We start from the raw sequence: 21258 nt of genomic DNA, 5'->3' as shown, positions 1-21258 counted from the left end.
CAAGAAACTGAACACTAAATCTAATGAAAAAATAACCAAAAACTAGACACATGTAACTTGGATGGCAAACATACTGACTGAAAGGATTCAGAGGAGCTGTTGCCTTATTCCTTTACAGACACAGTCACACTCACCTCGTGCTCTTATACTTGTACTAAATCCAGTCTCTTGCCTCCTACTAGCTCTAGCTGCAGCTTGGCTTCTCACTTTTAGAACAGATGACTTCACATCACCCTGGTACTGGCATCTCACTGTTCTTTTTAGATCTTTTGGCTTTAAAGACTTCACTGATTCTTTTTAAATCACATTTAGATCTGGATCCAAGGTGCACAGCAGAACTGTTAGCCTCTGTGAGCCGGTGTGTGACCTAAGATCCTTGGGTAGGGCCTTTTTGGATATTCCAGATTCAAAGCTAAATCTCTTGCTATCAAAGTGCCTCAGCTTTGGGATGGCCTGTCTGAGGAGATAAGACTCCCACAATCAGTGACTTCTTTTATATCACTGCTTAAACCTTTTGTACACTTGCTTTCATGTGATTTAATTCTTTTATTCCTTTTAAGTTTTCATTCTATTGCTTTATTGCTTTTTATTGGATTTTATGCAGCGTCTTTCACTCTCCTATTTTTATTGCATGTTATTTGAAGGCTGCATTCTTGCCTTTCATTGTCTTGTTTAAAGCATTTCCTTTGTGCATTTCATAGATTTTGTCTCTTTGTTTTAACTGCATCTTAAATATATCTTAACTTTGGTCTGTTTTTGTTTGACCTTACTGTTTGCATTTAAGAACTCATTAACAGGCTTTATATACCTCTGGTATAAACTTTTTCATGATCAAATTGCTGATATAAAAACTTAAATAAACCCATGTGCAGAATTTTCCCTTTGACTGTACAGTGTATAATGGTGAAAATATTTATACATAATCTATCTATCTATCTATATCTATATCTATATCTATATCTATATATATATATATATATATATATATATATATATATATATATATATATATATATATACATATATATAAATTTAAGTCATTCCTACAGTGGTTAGTTCATGGTTAAAATAAACATAAATGGGTAAGTCAACCAATAGACAGTCTTCTGTATCTGCTTCCTGAAAATAACGGAAAAAGTAAGGAGCATAATTCCATCAATAAATGCAAATGTATTGCCTGTTAAAGGCTACAAATGAAATTAAATAAAAACTTAACAAGTTGGGCCAGACACAACAAACCCCACCCCTCGCACATATTGTAGTTTATTTTGGCACTGATCCAGCTGATGTTATCATGTCTACGCATGTGGTGATGTCAACATATCAATTGCCTCTATATATGTGCCAAGTTTGAAGTAAGTTGAAACAAAATTAATACCTCTATAGACATTTGAAATGTCGCCTATTTCAAGTAAATGGGGGAAAAAAAAGATTTAAAAAATTCATAAAAAATTTGAACTTTGATCTCCTTTTCCCGAAATGTAACCACATCTATTCTGGGTACTGGTAATCCATAAACCCAGTTTGGTATGAATTCAATCAACAGTTTTGCTGCTGGAGTGTCAACAAAGAAACAAACCAAACCAAAAGCAATACCCCTTGCCTCCTATTCGGGGGGCAGGGTAATAAATGACATTTATGCCAGAAAACCCCAAACTATAAACCTGACCTCTTTCAGTAGAGAAACTACAAGGCTTAGCCCAGGAGGAATTTCACATCAGTGCTTTTGACTTTTATGTATTTGTGGGTTCTTATTCACACTTTGAGGGTAGTGATTTCTAAAGGGTGCATACGTATGAATGTCTGCCGTGTCATGTATGCAGGTACAGCTGGCCGGGTAGTCAAATGACACGTTGCTAGCAGCAGTAGAGCAGGACTGGCACAGGGACTCATGAGTGGTTACTTCAGCTTGTTGCCACGACGACGGGCTGCCTCCCAAACCCTGCATCTCCATCATCTCCCCGTGGTCTACACCAGACAGAGTGAAAGTGAGAAGACAGAGAGAGGTGGTCTGAGACAAAATGGATGGAGTTCTTTATAAAGTACTCTACTCTTTCCTTTGAAAAGTCATCATAAATGGTCTTAATCTTCTCTCTATATTCTTTCTTACATATTATGACATAGATCCCTCAGCTCAACCATAAATACATTGTTACATGTATTTTTCTTTTTATATTTATGACATCAAGAGATGAATAAATGGATGAAAGATTTGCACTCATGTTACATGTGAGAGCTGGAAAAGAAACAAGAGTAGAGGAGGGGGGAAAAAGTTGGGGTGGGGTGAGGATGGCAGTTTTAGGAAGCAGGAACGGTGCTGTGAGAAGGGGGGAGGCAAGGAGGATGCAGGGAAGGCATGCTGGTTCAGTTCATTCAGAGGGGAGGCAGAGAGACAGCAAAGCTCGGGAGGATGCTTAAGACAAACAGGAGAGAAGAAGAAGGCAGAGGAGGAAGAAGACAGTACAGTGAAGAAAGGGAAAGAAAAGGAGAAGGCAGGGGCGAGGCTGACGCTCAGGCCGTGCAGGATGCATAAAGCCAGAATAAGACGAGAGACACCGAAAAGAAATGATCTAATAAACAACAAAAACAAATGGACACCAGTAAAAGGGCACAAAAAAGGGAGGGAAAAAAACAGAAAACTTCAACATTATTTAAATGCTCTTCACCTTAATTCTTCAGGTTGGAGCTGATGACCTGTCATAAATATGAAGCTGTGCTTTGGTTTGGTATAATATCCCCCAAAACAAATAATATTAACATAAAAAAAGCAAAAAAATAAATAAAAATGTTGGAGCGAGACCAACATTTGGGCTCCCCTCTCTTTAATTAAGAACTAGACGTGATCAACAACTGTTTTTGGGCTCAGTAATGCAACCCCGCTCACACAAGGACTCCACGTCTCTACTACTGCGGAACCCCACAGGACCATAATGAGAGGGGTGGAGGAGGGGAAAGGGGGGTGGGGTGGGGTGGCGGGGTTAGTGAAGAATTACAGTGAACAGCATCGCAGTAAACGACTGCACAAACAGAGGAGAAACAACTGAGGAAGTCAGAGCAGATAGAGACAAATAAAAAACAAACAGGAGACTGAGAAATATAATACGCAGAAACACACAGTCCATCTTTGCAAAATAAATAAATACATAAATAAAGAAACGGGTGCATATTTCCCATGCAAAATTGTCAAGCATGTTGCAAGTGTGAAATGAAAGGACAAAAAGAAGGAAACAGAATTAACTGAAATTAAAATTGTGCGTAAACTAAGCAAATTATCAAAGCAAATCTTGGCCACGACAGCATAAACCCAACAATGCTGCGGCATGCTTCAAGATGTAAACTATACTCTGGTCAGCACTACAACTCCCAGAATTCACACTGGCCAGAACGGGAAAATCAGGATCTGTGTACTTGCCATGAAACCAGGCGACAGACATTTGCAGCCAATGTATTTGACAACACCACCTATAAACAGTTGTGTTCATTTGACATTGGGTTTGCATGTGCATTTCACAGGTTTGAGTACAAATGGCTGCCAAACATGTGGCTGAAACCATGTCACTGAGCAGTTGAAAGAAGAGACAGAAAGAAAATAAAGGTAAACAGAAAAAATGTTGAAGTGTCAGTACCTACTTGACCATAACTGTGTATCTGACAACATCTGTGAGAAAGCCACCACCATCTAATGGCAGGATGTTATTGTGCTTGAGTCCAAAGTCCAGAGACTTTTTGCTTCAAGATCTGATCCACATGACATTAACAGGAACATGCATTGAAAATATAAATGACAGGAAACTTCCATTTGGCTCTGAATAATCTCTAATGTAAAATAATTTATTTAGCAGCTTTATGACATGATATGTGCATGAATAGTTTGTAGGCTTGTGCTTCTCCTATTCATCTCCTCGTCATTCTAAAACATAGACTTTAATCAACACTACATACTACACTTTGGACTTGTGTCAATATGTGCTAAAAACTCACTGCTGCTTGTTTTTGATAAACCTTAATGCATAAACCATCATGCAATTTTTCCATCATTCTAAATATATACCTGCTAATATGCAATATGATATTACAATATTATGTAATTAGGCAATATCAAGCTGTTTACATGGCTAACAATGTATTAATCTTCAGTCGCCTTCTTGAAAAGGCCAGCAGCAAAATATTGGCCAAAGTTAAAAACCAAAAACCTGCTGTAGCCAATTTAGGTTTGTGTAAAATATGCAGAACTGACTGTAAAAAGGCAAAAACCCGACTGACACATATTGTGGTTGTGCTTTATACATGTCAAAATAATAATATCAGAATATTACACATCTGAATCGGAAAATGCTATGTTTGGATAAAGATGCAATTCAGAATATTCAAATAGAATATGCTCTTTAAATGACCTATTAGTGTGTTTGGTGTGAAGCTATGGTCTGGAAGAGAGCCTGAATGTCACATGTAAAAACAGGCTATTAGCAGCTTTGCCACTGAAAATCTATTCATCAATTTATTTGTTGATATAATTATTGCTACATCCATGTTCTAGAATAGTTTAAGCGACATTAGCAACAAATTGCTTTTTACGTTTTATCTTATTAATGAAATTAGAGTTAATTTACAGTATCTCTGGCCACTGAATGAACATCTCTCTTCTTTATATCTGATTAAACAAGTATGCAACTATCTTTGAGTTTTTTCATTACCACCTCGTATGATAGACTGTATATACTTAGTAGATGGAGGAAGTGTGACAAGTCCCATTGGTTCCTGAACAGCTGTTCTGAAGGCAGTAGTTTGTGGTTTGGCTGTCACAAAATTAGTTTTTTGTAAAAAAGAACAAAATTATGGATTGGATTTATATAACGCTTTTCTAGACACCCAAAGCGCTTTACATTATTAACCCATTATTCTTTCGCTCTCACATTCACACTCTGGTGGTGGTAAACTACATTTGTATCCACAGCTGCCCTGGGGCAGACTGACAGAAGCGTGGCTGGCAGTTTGCGCCTACAGTCTCCGACCACCACCAAACATTCGTACACCAGTGTGAGTGGCACTGGAGGCAGGGAGGGTGAAGTGTCTTGCCCAAGGACACAACGGACTGAATAGGACAGAGCAGGATTCGAACCACCAACCCTTCAGTTATTGGACGACCCGCTCTACCACCTGAGCCACAGCCGCCCCCCCCAAAAGAACATATTTGAACAAAAAAGGGCAGAGCTATTACCAAAGCATCATCAGTGAACTAATGCTAAACTAGAAAAGCACTCGGAGAGCGCAGACCTCCACCAAGGCAGACCAGTGGGCCCCCGTGCCGCCCCCCCCCCCCTCACCAAAATTTAATCATATGTTACTTGTGCCAGTATCAACATTTCCTGAAATTTTCACCCAAATTCGTCCATAACTTTTTGAGTTATCTTGCACACAGACAGACAGACAAACAAACCAACGCCGGCAATAACATAACCTCCTTGGCGGAGGTAATTATTGACTTGGAAAAGTCAGTTACCTCCCCCCTCTACCCTCTACCCCTGGACTATAACCCACCCCCACATTTACACAAGGACTCCATCTAAACTGTTTTTGCACATAAGGCTCAGTAGACTTACATTCTGTGATTATCTCCCATTAGCTGCTGACCGTCTTCTGCTCTTTATTACAAACACTGCACTATTGCCATATTTGCTGCAACTGACAAATCTGCTGGTGTTTGGTTCATTTACCTCCTTGCCTCATAACCACTACATAGATAGAAAAATATGTACTTTATTGATCCCAAAGGAAATTCTGTGAACTCCATTGCTGGCATACATACATACACACAAATGAGATGTAAGAGTTAAGTATAGATTATCATTATTGTACTGCACCACTGCTGCTACTATAAATAGATTGACATGGACATTTTATATTCTATTATAGTTTTTTCTTTACACCACTTATTTATTCTCATTAGTTTTACCTCTTTTTTTTTTAAATGTATGGCATTTAACAAGGTGAGAGAGAAATGGTATCTCAATTCTCTGTATGTCCTGTGATCTAGTGAATTGACAATAAAAAAATCTTTTGAAAAATGGTAAAGCTCCTCAAGAACTGAGTCACAAAATAACTGTACCGTCTGCAGTCTTGTTAGTGTAACCTAATAAGTACAACTACAGCAGAGCTGTCTGTCAGAAAAAAAAACAACATTTATTTTATTGAATAAACAGAATCTTTCTCAGCAAGTTGTCATACTGATCTGTAAATCAAAGCTCAATGCAACAGACATCCTGGCTTCTAGGGTTTGAGATTACAAGTTAATTGGTTTAAGTCTCAGTGTTGTCATTTAATTACTCTTATTTTGAAAGGGTCCTGTGGGATTGTTAGACACAGGAAGTACAGTGAATGGAAACTCAGCACATGAGTAGGATGTGGCACAGTAACACAGGGCCTGATTTACGTAATGACGTAGATTAGCATACATACAGAAGTGAACAGTTCTATGGCTGATTTACTAGCAAAGCATCAGTCTAAAGATGAGTAACAATTAATGCAGCACCAAACTGCGCATATGCACACCTGAGGGGGGTTACATTTATTCTACTACCAACACCGGCACAACATCTCAGAATACACGCAATCTGACAAACACAGTTAATATCAGTAAGTTTTACACGTTTTTCTTTCAATAACTTCAACAACTCCGGTCAAAGACAGTCAGTAACTTTCCCTGGTAGAAGTTGAGATATTATTCAGTAGCCTAACTATTTCAAGAAAACTCCATTTCATGTTCTGAAGATAACTAGATAATAACTTGTTATTTTGAGATAATGACATTTACAATAACTGCTTCCAAACTTCAGAAAATACGGTGGAATAGGAGAATGTCATTTGCTCTAAACAGCTGCAGCAGGCAGATGTTTAGAGTAAAAGTCCTCAAAGACTAACATTCATAAACTAAAAAACAAACCAATTAGCTAAGGCAGTGGACTAACTACTAACACAGGGGGTATATTCTGAAAGGAGAAGTTCCTAGTTTGACTGCATTTAGCCTAAGCACATATGGACTTTTAACCTGCACAATAAATAATGCATATCCTGTCATTAACTGAATCATAAACAAGTGTTGCTTTGGTTGCTCTTAATTCTCCTACACTTAGTCCCCCTTTAATGAAGACATCTTATTCCATATTGTTAGGCCTTTCGCAATTAATTGAGCAAACCAAACAATTATTTTGCACAGTCGTTAGAATTGGTTCAATTCACTTGTATCAAATCAGCTGCATGAAACTAGCACAAATGTCATATTTTCATCTTGTTTCCATCATGTTTTCCATGTTTTGTGGTTTGAAACTCTTTAAATGACATCATCTTGTTATTCCCTTTTCTTCTGTCATAGTTTAATGGATACATCTATAGTTTATCTTCTGCTGGCATCTGTCATTCATTATTATTACTACGTATATTTAGTTAAATATACAGAATAAATGTTAAATGCCAAATCTGACTTGCGTGGTGTCATTTTCATTCATATACTGTATGTTCAATAATAATTAATCGATCCTTTCTTCATTGTGTGTACTGTACTGTATAATTAAACTATTCCCATCCCATCTACTTGTGTGACAATTCAGACTTGATAATGACAGCCCTACACTGTTGGGCTTAGCCTAAGGCAGCAACATGCACAGGCAGACGAAGCTGGAGCAAGAGAGGCTAGGAGGGGGAGGGGAACAGAGCCTGGGGGGGGTGGGGGGGACATCTGAAGCCAGGATCTCAGGAATAAGGGGTTTGGTGGGGTCGGGTGGTGTGTTAAGGTGATAAAAACCTTTCATGACATTAGGGTCTGTGAGGTTCCGCGAGCAGATCATTGAGATCATAGCATGGAGCCTATCTTCTTCTTCCTCGTCATCGTCCAGCGACGGCGCGCGGCTGCCCGTGGTGTGGTGGTAGTTTATAGTGACTGCTTGCACCAGTGGGATGACAGAGAACACAGTTAGAACAATGCTGCCCTACAGGCGTTTTGGAAGAGCATTAAGGGAAAGATACCACACTCACTGTAAATACATCAGAGAGACACTACAGAGCAGGGCTGTCAAACTCATCTTAGTTCCGGGGCCACATTCAGCTAAATTTGATCTGAAATGGGCCGAACCAGTAAAATAATAACAAAATAATATATAAATAATGTCAGCTCCAAACTTTCCTCTATGTTTTAAAAAGCAAAATTACATTATGAAAATGTTCACATCTATAAACTAACCTTTCAAAACAATGTGAATAACATGAACAAACTGAAAAAAAAAAGTGTAATTTTAACAATATTATGCTTTAGTTTATCACTTCCACATGTACGTTATAACTGACAGAGCACAGTGGATCTACAGATACACAAAATATTTAGTAACAGGTGGAATATTATTAAAATTGCATTTCTCTGAAGATACTTCAGGTTGTTCATATTTGTTCAAGTTATACAGATTTTTGTGCGAAATTTATACTTTGTTTTCGTCTAAATACATGAAAACAGTTACATTTACAAAGAGAAAAAATTGGAGTTGTGAGTATTTATAGGCTATTATGAGATTGAATTTGTCTGAATGTGGAACCTGAACTAAAATGACATTTAATATCTTAGTGTAATTTTTGCATTTCACAAATTCATTCCAGGGGCCGGACTGGACCCTTTGGCGGGCTGGATTTGGCCCCCGGGCTGCATGTTTGACACCTGTGCTATAGAGGGTATGCACATACATCACTTCCCCCCAGGCCACGCCCCTCTAAGTCAGACTGAGTGGCAAAAACCAACCTGCTCAACATGACGGAGTATAGCAGTAAACACAGCCAGAGAAAAGGGAAAATGTGAAATATGAAATTAAAAGAAGGACAGTTGGACTGGACATGGATCTGTACGAGCTACCAAAGAACAAGTGGTCCATGAACACTGACATGTGGACACACATGGAGGATCCAGACCTGATCCAGGATGGAGGGGATCAGTGCTATTTGGACCTGAAACTAATATACATGGTTTCATCAGGACTGACAACCAGGGTCCAAAACTAGGGCCCAGAACCAGCTGATCCAAAGTGCACTTCCAGTAGACCGTGGACTGACCCCAGTGAATATATGCATGATCTACTGGGACTGAGGAGATTTACTGAGTCTAGTTCAGATCCAGTCCTTTATCCAACACAGATACTACTGCTGTGGACCAGCAGGGACCACTGGATTCTGGGGAATTATGATATTTTACCTCCTGTTTTTAAATTATGACATTATTCTTACAATATTATGGCTTTATTGTCGGAATATGATGACTTTAAAGTTATACCTACTGATGTGGCATTTCTCACAGCTCTTAGTAAAAGTTTGAACATGAACAACCCACCTCCATCCAAAGCCACACCCACTTCCCTCTGCCTGAGCTCTGAGGCTCCTCCTCTCACCTGATGCGCGCGAAGGAAGTAGAGGTGGAGGTCCGGTCCACTTCGGTGTGTCCACAGACCCCTCCCTCAGTAATCAGATACATCATCCACCTGCCACGGCTCCTGTTTCATCAGTAGACCCTGTATTTAAGGGTGTGGTCTGTATTTAAGGGTGTGCTCTGTGCAGCGCTGGGTCAGTGTCTTCACTGCACCACGGAGATGAGGTGCCGAGGCGACGGGAGTGTGCACTGTGAACGCGTGGCCTCCGCAAATTTTTCCGTGGACATTTGAGATTTCATAGTCCATACGTTTATCATCTTACATAATCCTACATTGTGTGACACCAAGTACATGAACCTGTATGAGTCCCACGGTCATAAAAGCTGAGCTTAGTGCAGACCTGTTTAGTCCAGTACATCCGACTTCCGGACTTTTATCTCCATCCTTCATTCATCGGACTCCTGTTTGTTCTCCTTAGTTGTTGTTTCTGTTCATAAATCCGTTTAATCCCTTCCACATGTGCATGTCAGTTCTACCCAAACACATCCTAGACAGCAGACTGTGGTCAGTGACAGGAGAAGCAGCACCAGTGAAGTGTCAGATTCAGAGGTACACATATCGGATGCGGGGACGGCAATAATGGATAGGATGCTGGATGGCTGTAATGGATGATTGACAGGAGGCTCAGCCAGGTTCGGCCAATTATTTCATTCGGACCGAATAAAATGATTGGTCAGACTTTTATCCGAAATATATGAGAATTAAACATTTTTGAGTTTCAATACCTAGTGGATTTCTTTTACATTTTAGTTTGACACATGGTTATTAGGAGCATTTTAAGATGACAAAAGAAAAGTGTAAAAATGCCACATCATACAGTAGAGCTTTAATCTCATAAACAAATGACATTTTTGTTAAATTATGAGGTTTTTTTCATAACTATGACTTTATTCTCATAACATTGTGATTCTTTTTGTATTCAACTTTATTTTCATAAAATTATGGGTTATATATCAATATTTTATATTTTATATTATTTTATATTTGACTTTATTCCCTTAGTGACCAGTGTTTTTATTTTCTTCTGTGGTCCTAATACTCCGTCGTAGCTTTCTTCTCCAGTTCCCCAAAATTTGTAAAACTAGGTTAGCCTCCGTTTCAGTTACTTTACTAATCATGTAGGAGCACAAGGTTCAGAATCACAAAATGAAGACAAAAGCCATGAAAGATCTGATCATGAAACCAAGAGCTGCACTAAGAAGGAACGTTAGCCAAAACAATATGTCATTTAAGGTCTGATTTGACCCAAAAATACAGCATAAATGAATGTTAGCTGACACCAAACAGGATCCACAGATCTAGGTTTGGTTTCCTGGATTTGTGGATCCGTCTACTTCTCTTTTCTTTGTCTTTCGGTGTCTGTAAAACGATAATATTGTTCTTCAGTTTAGACAGTATTGAAGCCAACACTGTCACTCATCTCCCTCTTTCTGCCACTCAGTGGGCGGAACCGCGGTGACTTCTGCTGGCGGTGACGTCATGTGCATACCCTCTAGTCAAACATTACTAGTATTCATGAGGTGTTAAGCAATTAGCGTGTCAGCAATGAGGGAAGATTAAACTCCCTGTTTGGAGAGGCAACTTCTGAGATATTTATTCAGTGTCAAAGTGTTACTTACTAGCATCATATCGATACCCAGGGTAAACGATGCGAAATACGTAGTCAGCAGCGGTCTCCTCCTCCCCATTCCTGTCCTGATCTATGAGTCTGGCTGCACTGCTTCTTTTCCTCAGTTTGGGGAAGACTTTGCCCTGCATGACATACAAATATCAAATACACCAAACAATATGGTATCATGCAGTACTGAACCCCACAGGATGCAGCTTTTTCAAAGTAAAATACATTAAAAGGCCAGTATTTTATGTTATATTTGTCTCAATTTATGTAGTTCGATTATATCAAATGTTTTCAATGATATTCACATTTAGAGAAATACAGTGATTAACAAACGTATTAGACCACCTTTCCCTATTTGTCTCAGATGTCATCCAGTGTCATGAAGTGCTTTAATGCAGACTCTTTCAGTTTCTGTGAGCTCTCGACATTTTACCATTTTGAACAGGAACAAGGAATTTCAACCTGAATTCACCTTTTTATTTCCAAATTTGAGCCAGCTTACTGGGCCTCTCTGAGAAGTCGGAAATTAATAAAATAGAACTTTCAACTACTAAAACAAATTTTTCTGTTCAGGGATGCACATAATTATCATTTGTCTTAATCAAGAACTAATATGTTGTAAAATAATAATTATATTTTAACCTTAAATATGTAATTTTGGTTAAAGAGCTTCTACATACTGGTGTATTAACCGTCACAGAAACATAAAAAATGATTTTGGTAATTAACAGCGCTGTCAATTTTGGGCGGCTGTGGAATAAACCTTACGTTGGTGGTCTAATACATTTCTTAAGAACTGTACATTCAATTATTACTTGGTCTGTTTGATTTGGTCACCTGTCAGTGCTGTCATATCCCCAATATTAAGCTAAAATTAACATTTATCAATACATGGGGCTATACCGCTGAAATGACATAATGGATATATGTCTCTATATGTGGTGTGACACAGTAACCCCTGAATGAACTTGTTTAAATCATGCTGTGTATATATTTAAGGCTTTTATTGTGAAAAATAATGGAAAGGAATAATGGAATCTCTCTCTGTCTCTGTCACTGTGTGTGTGTGTGTGTGTGTGTGTGTGTGTGTGTATGTGTGTGTGTGGACAATGAGGCGATTCTTGGAGGTGTGATATTGAGCTTTATAAATAAAAGCTGAAATCGAACTGAACTGAAACAATACATCATTACTGTCTGCGTTGGCCATTACAAAATGCAAGAGTTGCACTTCGAGGCACCACCAGTAACTGCATTGCAGGATGTTGTAAGACTGTTTTTGGCTTGTTTGGCTGTTATTGTGAGATAAATATGACTGTTTTAAAAACACATTTTATAAAGTGCTGCAGAATGTAACATCGTTTATTACAAAGAGCAAGAAAATTTGTTACATATTGTGTTGATGTTTTCACAAAATGTGGGTATTTCAACATAATGAAGGGAACATTTTCCAATAGAATGGCCAACAACTTTTTTTCTTTGGCGTTTGGGGGTGTGAACTATAAAAAGTTCAATATAGCTGGGATATCTTTTCATTATCTGGCGTCACTCAACCTCAACCACCATCACAAGCAGTGTCACGATGTCAATTATCTACTCATTAAGTCAACACAGGTTTTCTGAATCTAGCTATAAACACACAAGCGATAATAGAGGTAGTGTTGTTAAAATATGACCAATTGCAAGCATGGACAGGTCTAGAGCCACATATTTCCCACCAGAAGAATAAACTGAAATCCAAACAAAATGTGAGGAATTTATAAAATAGATGACAGGCTAAAAATAACACAGCTGCTGCAAACAAACCCACGGAGGTAAACTGACAACAAATGTAATATTATTAATAATAATAATAATAATAATAATAATAATAATAATAATAATAATAATAATAATTATTATTATTATTATTATTATTATTATTATTATTATTATTATTATTATATTATTATTATGTAATGTAATATTATCACCAGTTTCAGATTTTAATTAATCATCAACTAAAAACTACATGATCTTACAGCCCTATTTATTATGGTTAGCCTTAGTTACGATGCAGCTCTAGCCAGGTGACACACCTTGCCTTTCTGGGACCAGAGTGGGGGCTCCAGCTGACCCCGTGGAAGGAGGCCAGTCTCCAAGCAGGAGAGGAAGGCCAGGAGGTGACCACCAGGGGGGAAGTGGAGGGGAGGCCGCTGGATCCCATCCTGGCTGACCAGAACCAGAGTACCACCACAATCAGCTGCAGTTTGGTAGAAAAAAAAATTAATAAATAAAGGAAAGAAGGAAGGGTCAGACAGAAAGAAGTGAACAGACTGTGCTGGTTTTAGTGGTGGGGGCAGAAGTAGAGTACTCACGCCGCTGGTGACAGTGGATGCAGACTATCTGGCGCAGAGGAACAGTCAGTGCATAGTCCCAGTAGATACTAACAAACAAAGACATTCATAGTGCACTGGTAAGTATGTGTATGTGTTCAGCCAATGCATTTTAAGGAATTTCCAAAACTAAGAGATCGGTGCTTTTACTGTTACATATGGATTTTTGTGTTTACTCTAAAAAATGCAGTAAATATTTGACTTGGATTTTAAATAAATATATTGAAATTTGGAGATTTGCCCAAAAATGGCAACCAGTCCAAATAACAGAAAACCTTACCCTAATTTTCTGTCTAATATATTGACTGGTTGTTAATTTTCCGTTACAGAAGGCCAAGTGGTGTGGGTGTCACTGTGGCAAAAATTCTTAGTTGTATTACCTAAATGGAATATGACATAGGTTTGGATTATTTGTGAGAAGAAAAAACATTTTGTTTACTCTGCCATTTAGAGCATTTACTTGTAGAAAGGACAACTGGTCAAAATGGCAAATATGCAGTGTTTTCAGATTTTGAATATTGAAGAAAATATATTCATATTCATTTCTAAACAAGAAAATGCAACGAGAAATTAATATTTAGAGGAATAATAATAATTTCACATTATTGGTTTCTGGTTTACAAAACTCAAAGACTTCCTCATCTCATTCCTGGAAAGGTGTTCAGTGTTCTGGAAAACTGGAGTGTTGGTCCCTTCATTGTCTATTAATGGTGTTACGATTGAGAAGGTTTCAGAAATTCATTTTTTGGGTGTAATAGTGGACAATAAATTAACATGTTGCTTACGTAAAAAAAAAAAAAGGTGTCTAAAAATATTTCTGTGTTGAGTAAAGCAAAATATGTGTTGGATTATAAAGCAATGATAATTTGATATTGTTCACTTATTCTGCCATATTTGAGTTATTGTATTGAAGTATGGGCCAACACATATGAGGAACACAAAGCCATTGTTTTTATGACAGAAAAGAGCAATAAGAATCATGTATAATGTTAATTTCAGGGAACATAGAAATGAGTTGTTCATTAAATCAGGATTGTTTCAGTTTACAGAGTTGGCTGAATTAAGGACATTATTGATTATGTTTAGAGCGAGAAACGGACTTTTGCTAATTTGCAGAGATTATTTGTTTTAGTATCACAGGATGAAGAACACAGAAGGAGGTTTAATTTGAAACAGAAAAGGGTTCGGACTAATGTGAAGAAAATGTGTGTTTGTGTTGTGGGTGTCAGGATGTGGAATTCTTTGGCAATAGAAGAGAAGAGCTGTACAAATATTTTTGAGTTTAAGAGGTTGTATAAGGAAAGAATGGAGAAGCCTTATAAAAGCATGAAATGAAATAAGTTTACTTATGGAATTTGGATTTGTTTTATTTGCATTGACTATTATGTGAACTGTTTACTGTAATAGCTGTTATGGCAACATATCTGATGGAAGCAGATGTTTGAAGAAAGGGGCAGGTATTGTAAGTTTTCTTCATTCTGCTCCTTTCCAATCATTTAGGTTGGAATGAATAAATAAAATGAAATGAAAATGAAATTAATTGTTCTTAGCACTTTCTGAATTCTGTGTGTTTGCCTCGTACCTCTTCTCCAGGTCACAGTCTCCCAGTGTGCCATTGATGAGCTGGTTGGGTGTCCACTTCAGGGTGAGGTTATCTCCAGCCTGATGGAGCGACAGGTAGCCCCGCAACACTTCCATGTCCTTCTTCTACATTTAAGGAAGAAGAGGAATTAATGTGAAACATGAGCTTTAAACATATCAGAGTGGAAAACAGAGAGTAGAAAATCATGATATACACATTTACACCAGACTGAATCTTTCTACTCTAACAACTACAGTTTAGCACCTAAGAGTGTGTCTCCAAAACTAAAGACTAAACACTGTCATCCCCTTTTTCAAATCGAAAATGGTGGAAAAGTGTGAAGTTTACTCTTGCACTCTTTGTGGCTACAGGGCCCTGTCTGTGTGATTGACAGCAGCTGTGAGGCTAACCCTGGATAGATGATTCAGACACAAGTAAATATAAACACATTTCCAAGCCATGGGCAGATGGTGATTTGTAAAGAGTGGTACTGAAATATAAGGATCATAGCAGCATCTGGACTGAAGTAACCGTGCTGTTCAATGTGCTGTAACTCATTCTACTTGCGTATCTAGTCATCATTTGGTGGTTCATTTAAAAACAACTTACATGTAGGACAACACACACTGATGATGAAAAGGATAAACCTAAAGTCCCATTGACACTGACAGAGAGATACACAAAGCAGTGACAAAATAAAGGGAAATGAATAAAATGCAAATAAAACATTTATGCATTTTAACTGCTTACATATAAACTCTTTCCATTTGGATATATAAACAAAGTTATTGGGAAGCATATTTCTTTGTCACACATAAAATAAATTATAAAATTAGGTAAAATAAAAAGAATGACACATTACTAATTAACCCAATGTGTTTTAAATACATACACTTTATATAAACAACTGGTTATATCCATTATTTACAATCACTAAATACATTTTTTCCCCAAAATTCACAAATTAAAAATGTTTCCTTTACATTAGTTTATGCTATTCATTCATTCATTTTCTGAACCTGCTTTATCCTCTCTAGGGTCACAGGGGTCACTGGAGCCTATCCCAGCTACTTATGGGTGAAGGCGGGGTGCACTTGTACAAGTCGCCAGTTCATCGCAGGGCTGACAGAGACAAACAAGAAAAGCACTCTGAGAGTGCAGACCTCCGCCAAGACAGAGCTGCCCCCCTCCCGATCACCACCAAAATTTAATCATTTCTTCCTTGTGCCAGTATCAACATTTCCTGAAAATTTCATGAAAATCTGTCCATAACTTTTTGAGTTATCTTGCTAACAAACAAACAAACAAACAAACAAACAAACAAACAAACAAACGCAAACACACAATGCAAAGTGATCACAATACCTCCTGGCAGAAGTAACAATTACTCTCACACTCACACCTATGGGCAATTTAGATTAACCGATAAACCTATCAATGCGTGTCTTTAGATGGTGGGAGCAAGCCAGAATACCCGGAGAAAACCAACGCAAAATCTAAATGGGTGGACATTACATATAAAGAATGAGCAGCAGCTACTGATCTGCGAATCAAACAGAAAGAGAACAATGGCATTCATTAGTATTTGGTAAATGTCAGACCAATTTTAGTCTTTATCAACTCCTGAGGGAAATCTCTGGGTCTTTAGCCTGGCTCCCTTTTAGCTGCTAAATATTCCACTTTCATAACCAACCAGTTGCTATCTTTGTCTCCTCATTGCTGTTAGGGTAACAGGAGCAGTTGTTGTTCCAAAAAAACAACATGATGAGCTAAAACATGCTAAAACACTCTGTGGAGCTGAGAGAAACAGCTGAGTCAATGCTATTTTGTCTATGGATCTGTCACTGTGAAAGGCCATTCTGTTCTGTTCAGTTCTATGATATTTGATATGCTTATTATGCCACTCTGCCATTCATTCCCAAACAACCTTAACACAGAAAACAATAATCTAGTAACTGCCAATTAAAATACAAATAATTCAAATAAATTAATCAGACACCCTACAAAATAAGTCCTGCAAAAATAAATCTCATCTTACACAGTTAAGGCTTGGCAGGTTTTTCATGCTGCTGCAACAGTAGTTTTTAATTTTTTTTTCCAATCATGAATGGTGTTATGCACATAATTTACCCTAACCTCTTCCATACAGTGAGGAACATTGTTTAGTAATTAAACAGTGATACAAACAGTGGTATATGTGACTAAATACATAATATTGACAGGCGAAGGGGTCATAATGTAGATAATTTCATTACAAGGGGCTCCTGTCAGTGAATGGGATATATTAGGCAGCAAGTGAATATTTAGACATCAGAGCTGATGTGCTGGAAACAGCAAAATAGTGGCCAAATTGTGATGGCCTCCATTGTGTTGACTGGATCAAAGAATCTCCAACATTGCAGGTCATGTTGGCTGTTCTTGGCTGTCTGCATCTGTGGGAGGTTAAGGACAAACAAATCTGATCCACGACAGCCCCACCTGGCAACTTACATGACTTAAAAGATCTGACCTACTCCACAACACCTACAAGATATTAGGCAGGTAGTCTTAATGTTATGCATTCGTCATGTGAAGGGAACTTGGAAAGTAAGAATTTCATTGCCCAGTACTGCTGTGTATATGACAATAAACTTCTTGAATCTTGAATCTATTGAGATCCCTTTGTCCTTCCATTCTTTTGGTATACACAAACCACTGCAGAGCAGAAATGCAGAACAAAAACCTGCAGTTTTGGAAAAGCTCTGACCCAGTCCTTTAGCCACAGCCTGGCCCTTCTCAGACTCTCCATACTCTTGCCCAATTTGCTATTTCTAACACGGCAACTTCGAGGGCTAAATGTTTATGTTTGAGGTTTAAGATTCCCTTCAGATATCAAAACATGTAAAAGATCAAAAGTAAAGAAAATAGGACCAATGGCCCTGTATCTCACTGGCATGTTCTATCAAAAATCAATAACAACTTGAATTTGCAAGGTTATCAGGTTCTGCCGCTATGTTAGAGTCCTGTGGAAATCAATCTCCAAATAGAAGTGGGTGGTACTTTCACTGGAGGAGAACTCAAAAAATTACACGAAAGTCCATACATGACTTCCTATCAGTGCTCAATTAGTAGCTACATTGATATCTCTAATGATTTCCATGTTATAAGCCATTTAAATATGGCCCATTATAGTAAAGGCTGATTTTTAATATTAAAAAAATTTGTCACTGTCACCAAACTTTGTAGACATTGCCCCAAGGAAGACACATATAAAATTTGAAATTAATCCTATCCATAGTTTCGTCAGAGAAGATGTTCGACGCTAACAAAGACAAACATGATAAAGACAATGAAGACAACGAAGACGACAAAGACGGACACCGCACCCTCTCAATACCTCATGGCCTATTGGCCAGTGAGCTAGAAAAATGAAAATTGTGATTTAATTCAAACAAACCAAGTGGTGTTCATGTGTTCCATTCAGCCATGTGTATTAGTGTGGGTCCGTCGAGGGACTGAGCACTGTGGGAGGCAAATATGTGCTCATTATATATTCCCATGGCCAAACAAGCTGAGCTACTTGGCAGCAGAGAGCACATTACAGGGGAAAGAAGGAAAGCATTCACAAATACACAACGTCTAAATGTTTGTGTGCACCACAGTAATGGATAATAATAACCATCATTTGCAATTTAGCTGCACTCAAGTGGGTGCACAGTGCTGTCTGTGTGTTCACCATGTACTGTATAGAGGCTTCCAAGGGAGATGTACACCCTATCTCACAACATCAGGTGCTGCACTGCCTCTACAGAGAGCAGTCTGTGATATCTGAATAAACTTTTTAAGTTTGAGAGGATGTTAATGCAAAGTATTTACATGAAGTCATATTGTAGCAACAGGAAGTACAAATTATTTAAATCTAAGAATATTAACTCTTAATAAAGGATAGCTGTTGTTTGTTGGTTTTAATGCATTAGTCTGGATACAAACTATCAAGAAAACTGACTGATTAAGAGGGATTCATTTTGTATGCCCTACTTAAAGCAGTAGAAAGGGAGACTTAAAATTCTATCTACTTGCTTCATTAAAGGTGGGGTGCGAGACGTTTTCCTGGAGCATTTTTTACTATATTGCTTATAATCCCCTTCACACCCCGATTACAACCAATTAATTAAATGCTCAAACACAAAAATAAAAAAAATTTAGTCACCTGTGGAAACGACAGGACTGAAAAAACACCATCCAATCATTTTGAGCGCCCAATCAAAATGATTGAACGGTGATTTGTCTATCAAACTCAACTGCCATTTGTCCCTCCCCCCTCCCCCCTCTACATGTACCCCTCTTCATGCATGAATTGTACGTACTAAGAGACTTGGAGCACTTGTACAGGAAATGAAGCCAGAGCCAGAGCTGGGCTACATTAGTTATATTAGGATGAAAAGTTCACCGGCAAACTGTTTTGTCACAAACATAAATCACTAGGAAATGTAACATTAGCCAGCTCGGTATGAACTGGGACTGTTCTGTATGAGCGGAGGTGTTGGAGGAAATTGAATGAGGTATGTGTGGATCAGGGCCAGAGGTCAGAGCCCGAGCCAGGGCCGTACAGGGCTGGGCGCTGGGGCCGGGGCTGGGGCCGGGGCCGGGGCCGGGGCCAGAGCTGGTGAACTGCTCGTGAACCCTTGGGAACAAGCACTGGACGTGCCAGTACTCTGGAGGCGTGGCTTCGGGGGGATGTCTGAAGAAAGAAGATTGGACTTTTGAATCGAGTATTTTCAAAATGTAGCTTGCTCGAACCGTGTTTCTAAGATCTCATACCCCACCTTTAACTTTTATTCTTATTGAAACAAGCTTTGACAACTGTATAGTAGCAGATGGTCATAAAAGCAGGATGTCATACCGGTTGCACAAGGACATTGTTTTTCCCGTACAGAAGGTGTGTTCTAGAGTTTTGATGAAGAGACTCCACATACTCCCTCGCAGAAGCAGCAAACCTGTCCTCTGACATGCTGCCACTGGACTGCCTCTTCCGGATCTAGAAAAGAAAAGAAATTCACAGTGAACTTGGACGACTTTTACAACATCTTGCATCCCACACATCCCTAGTGATCATTCCCTCCTACATCTAAACAGCAAAAGGATTGAGGCAGCAGAGTTAAAACAGCCTCCACACTCACCCCCAGAGCAGGTCGGCGGCCGGCTGATGAGTCCTGGCCCCGATGGGCCCCATGAATACGATGACGCTGAACCAGCTCGTTGGCTGAGGGGTCCGTCCAGAAGTGATCTGATGTCTTCAGCTTTGTATATTCCAGAGCGCAGGGCCCCACTGAGAACACAGCAAAAACATGTCTGATGAGTGTAATTCCTACAACCCAGTAAATCTGATTTATTCATGTTTTTTACTTAATAAATTCTGCACTCTAGCCAATCAATTCATTGTGCTTTCATTTTGCACTCAAAGAAGAAAGATTCATTTTGCAAAATGCTGAACGCCTCATATTAGGTTTAGTTGATCTGTACAGACTGAATAACTGGTAACCACACAGTGTGCACTGGTTAGACTTCTATCCAACTAATTCCGATGTAATGACAATGTAGTCAGTCACTACCCTAAGACAACAAGGTAAGCGCAGAGATGGGCAAGTTGTGCCTTCAGCAAATGCGTGAGTTCAGTGCATGCTGGGAAACATCCACTAATCAAACATCTGACTGGCAGAGATTTGAGATCAGAGACATAACATCTTGTAGCAGGTCATCATTTGTACAGATTTAGATTAGTCTGACTGGTGCTGTAAGGGTTTAGTTCTAAAACAAATAAACATTGTGGTGCTGATGAAAACTTAAAATATGTTCATTAAAAAAAATTAAAATACATACATTTGTTAAACTGAATAACATTCAAAGGGACACACTTCACTTGACTTTTCATGCAATCCCTTCATAATTATGTTTCACAGTAGAGTATCATGTAGACACACTCCATACTTCAAGAGTGTCTGTAGTTATTTTCATTTGCAGCGGGTGAAGGTAAACTCTGAATGGGGGTAAAGCTACACGTAAAGACAGTGGAGCTCTGGATTGATTTCTGGGTAACAAGCATGAGGACAGAGAAGGCAAAGGATAGAGTAATGAGAAGAGCCTATAGCCTTTACTTCTCCAGGTCTCACATTGTTCAAGTTTGTTGAACTGTTTCTGTTTCCAAACCTGTTGTGACCAGTTTTCACTTGATTGCCAATGTGGTTCTTT

General features: G+C 38.6%; 1 protein-coding gene and 1 long non-coding RNA gene across 3 annotated transcripts in view; one reads left to right on the top strand and one right to left on the bottom strand.

The window, feature by feature from the left end:
* The window catches only part of sgsm2 (small G protein signaling modulator 2), a 166357-nt gene that overhangs the window by 28885 nt on the left and 116214 nt on the right, over positions 1-21258 (bottom strand). Inside the window, exons 6-13 of one of the 2 annotated variants that reach the window (XM_030152610.1) lie at positions 20190-20338; positions 19913-20047; positions 15031-15155; positions 13431-13498; positions 13152-13315; positions 11078-11210; positions 7799-7933; positions 1794-1968 (exon numbers count right to left, since the gene is read on the bottom strand). In XM_030152610.1, the coding sequence (XP_030008470.1) occupies positions 1794-1968; positions 7799-7933; positions 11078-11210; positions 13152-13315; positions 13431-13498; positions 15031-15155; positions 19913-20047; positions 20190-20338 (1084 nt within the window). The remainder of the gene's footprint in view (positions 1-1793; positions 1969-7798; positions 7934-11077; positions 11211-13151; positions 13316-13430; positions 13499-15030; positions 15156-19912; positions 20048-20189; positions 20339-21258) is intronic. The other variant, XM_030152611.1, reaches the window with a different exon arrangement.
* LOC115431908 (uncharacterized) overlaps positions 19519-21258 on the top strand; it is a 20736-nt gene continuing 18996 nt past the window's right edge. Inside the window, exon 1 of the long non-coding RNA XR_003937145.1 lies at positions 19519-19594. This is a non-coding gene — a long non-coding RNA (uncharacterized LOC115431908). The remainder of the gene's footprint in view (positions 19595-21258) is intronic.

The sequence above is a fragment of the Sphaeramia orbicularis genome, chromosome 13, assembly GCF_902148855.1.
Source record: "Sphaeramia orbicularis chromosome 13, fSphaOr1.1, whole genome shotgun sequence".
Lineage (NCBI taxonomy): Eukaryota > Metazoa > Chordata > Actinopteri > Kurtiformes > Apogonidae > Sphaeramia > Sphaeramia orbicularis.
Note: the sequence above shows the minus strand (reverse complement) of the source record. Positions and strands in the feature narration are given on the sequence as shown.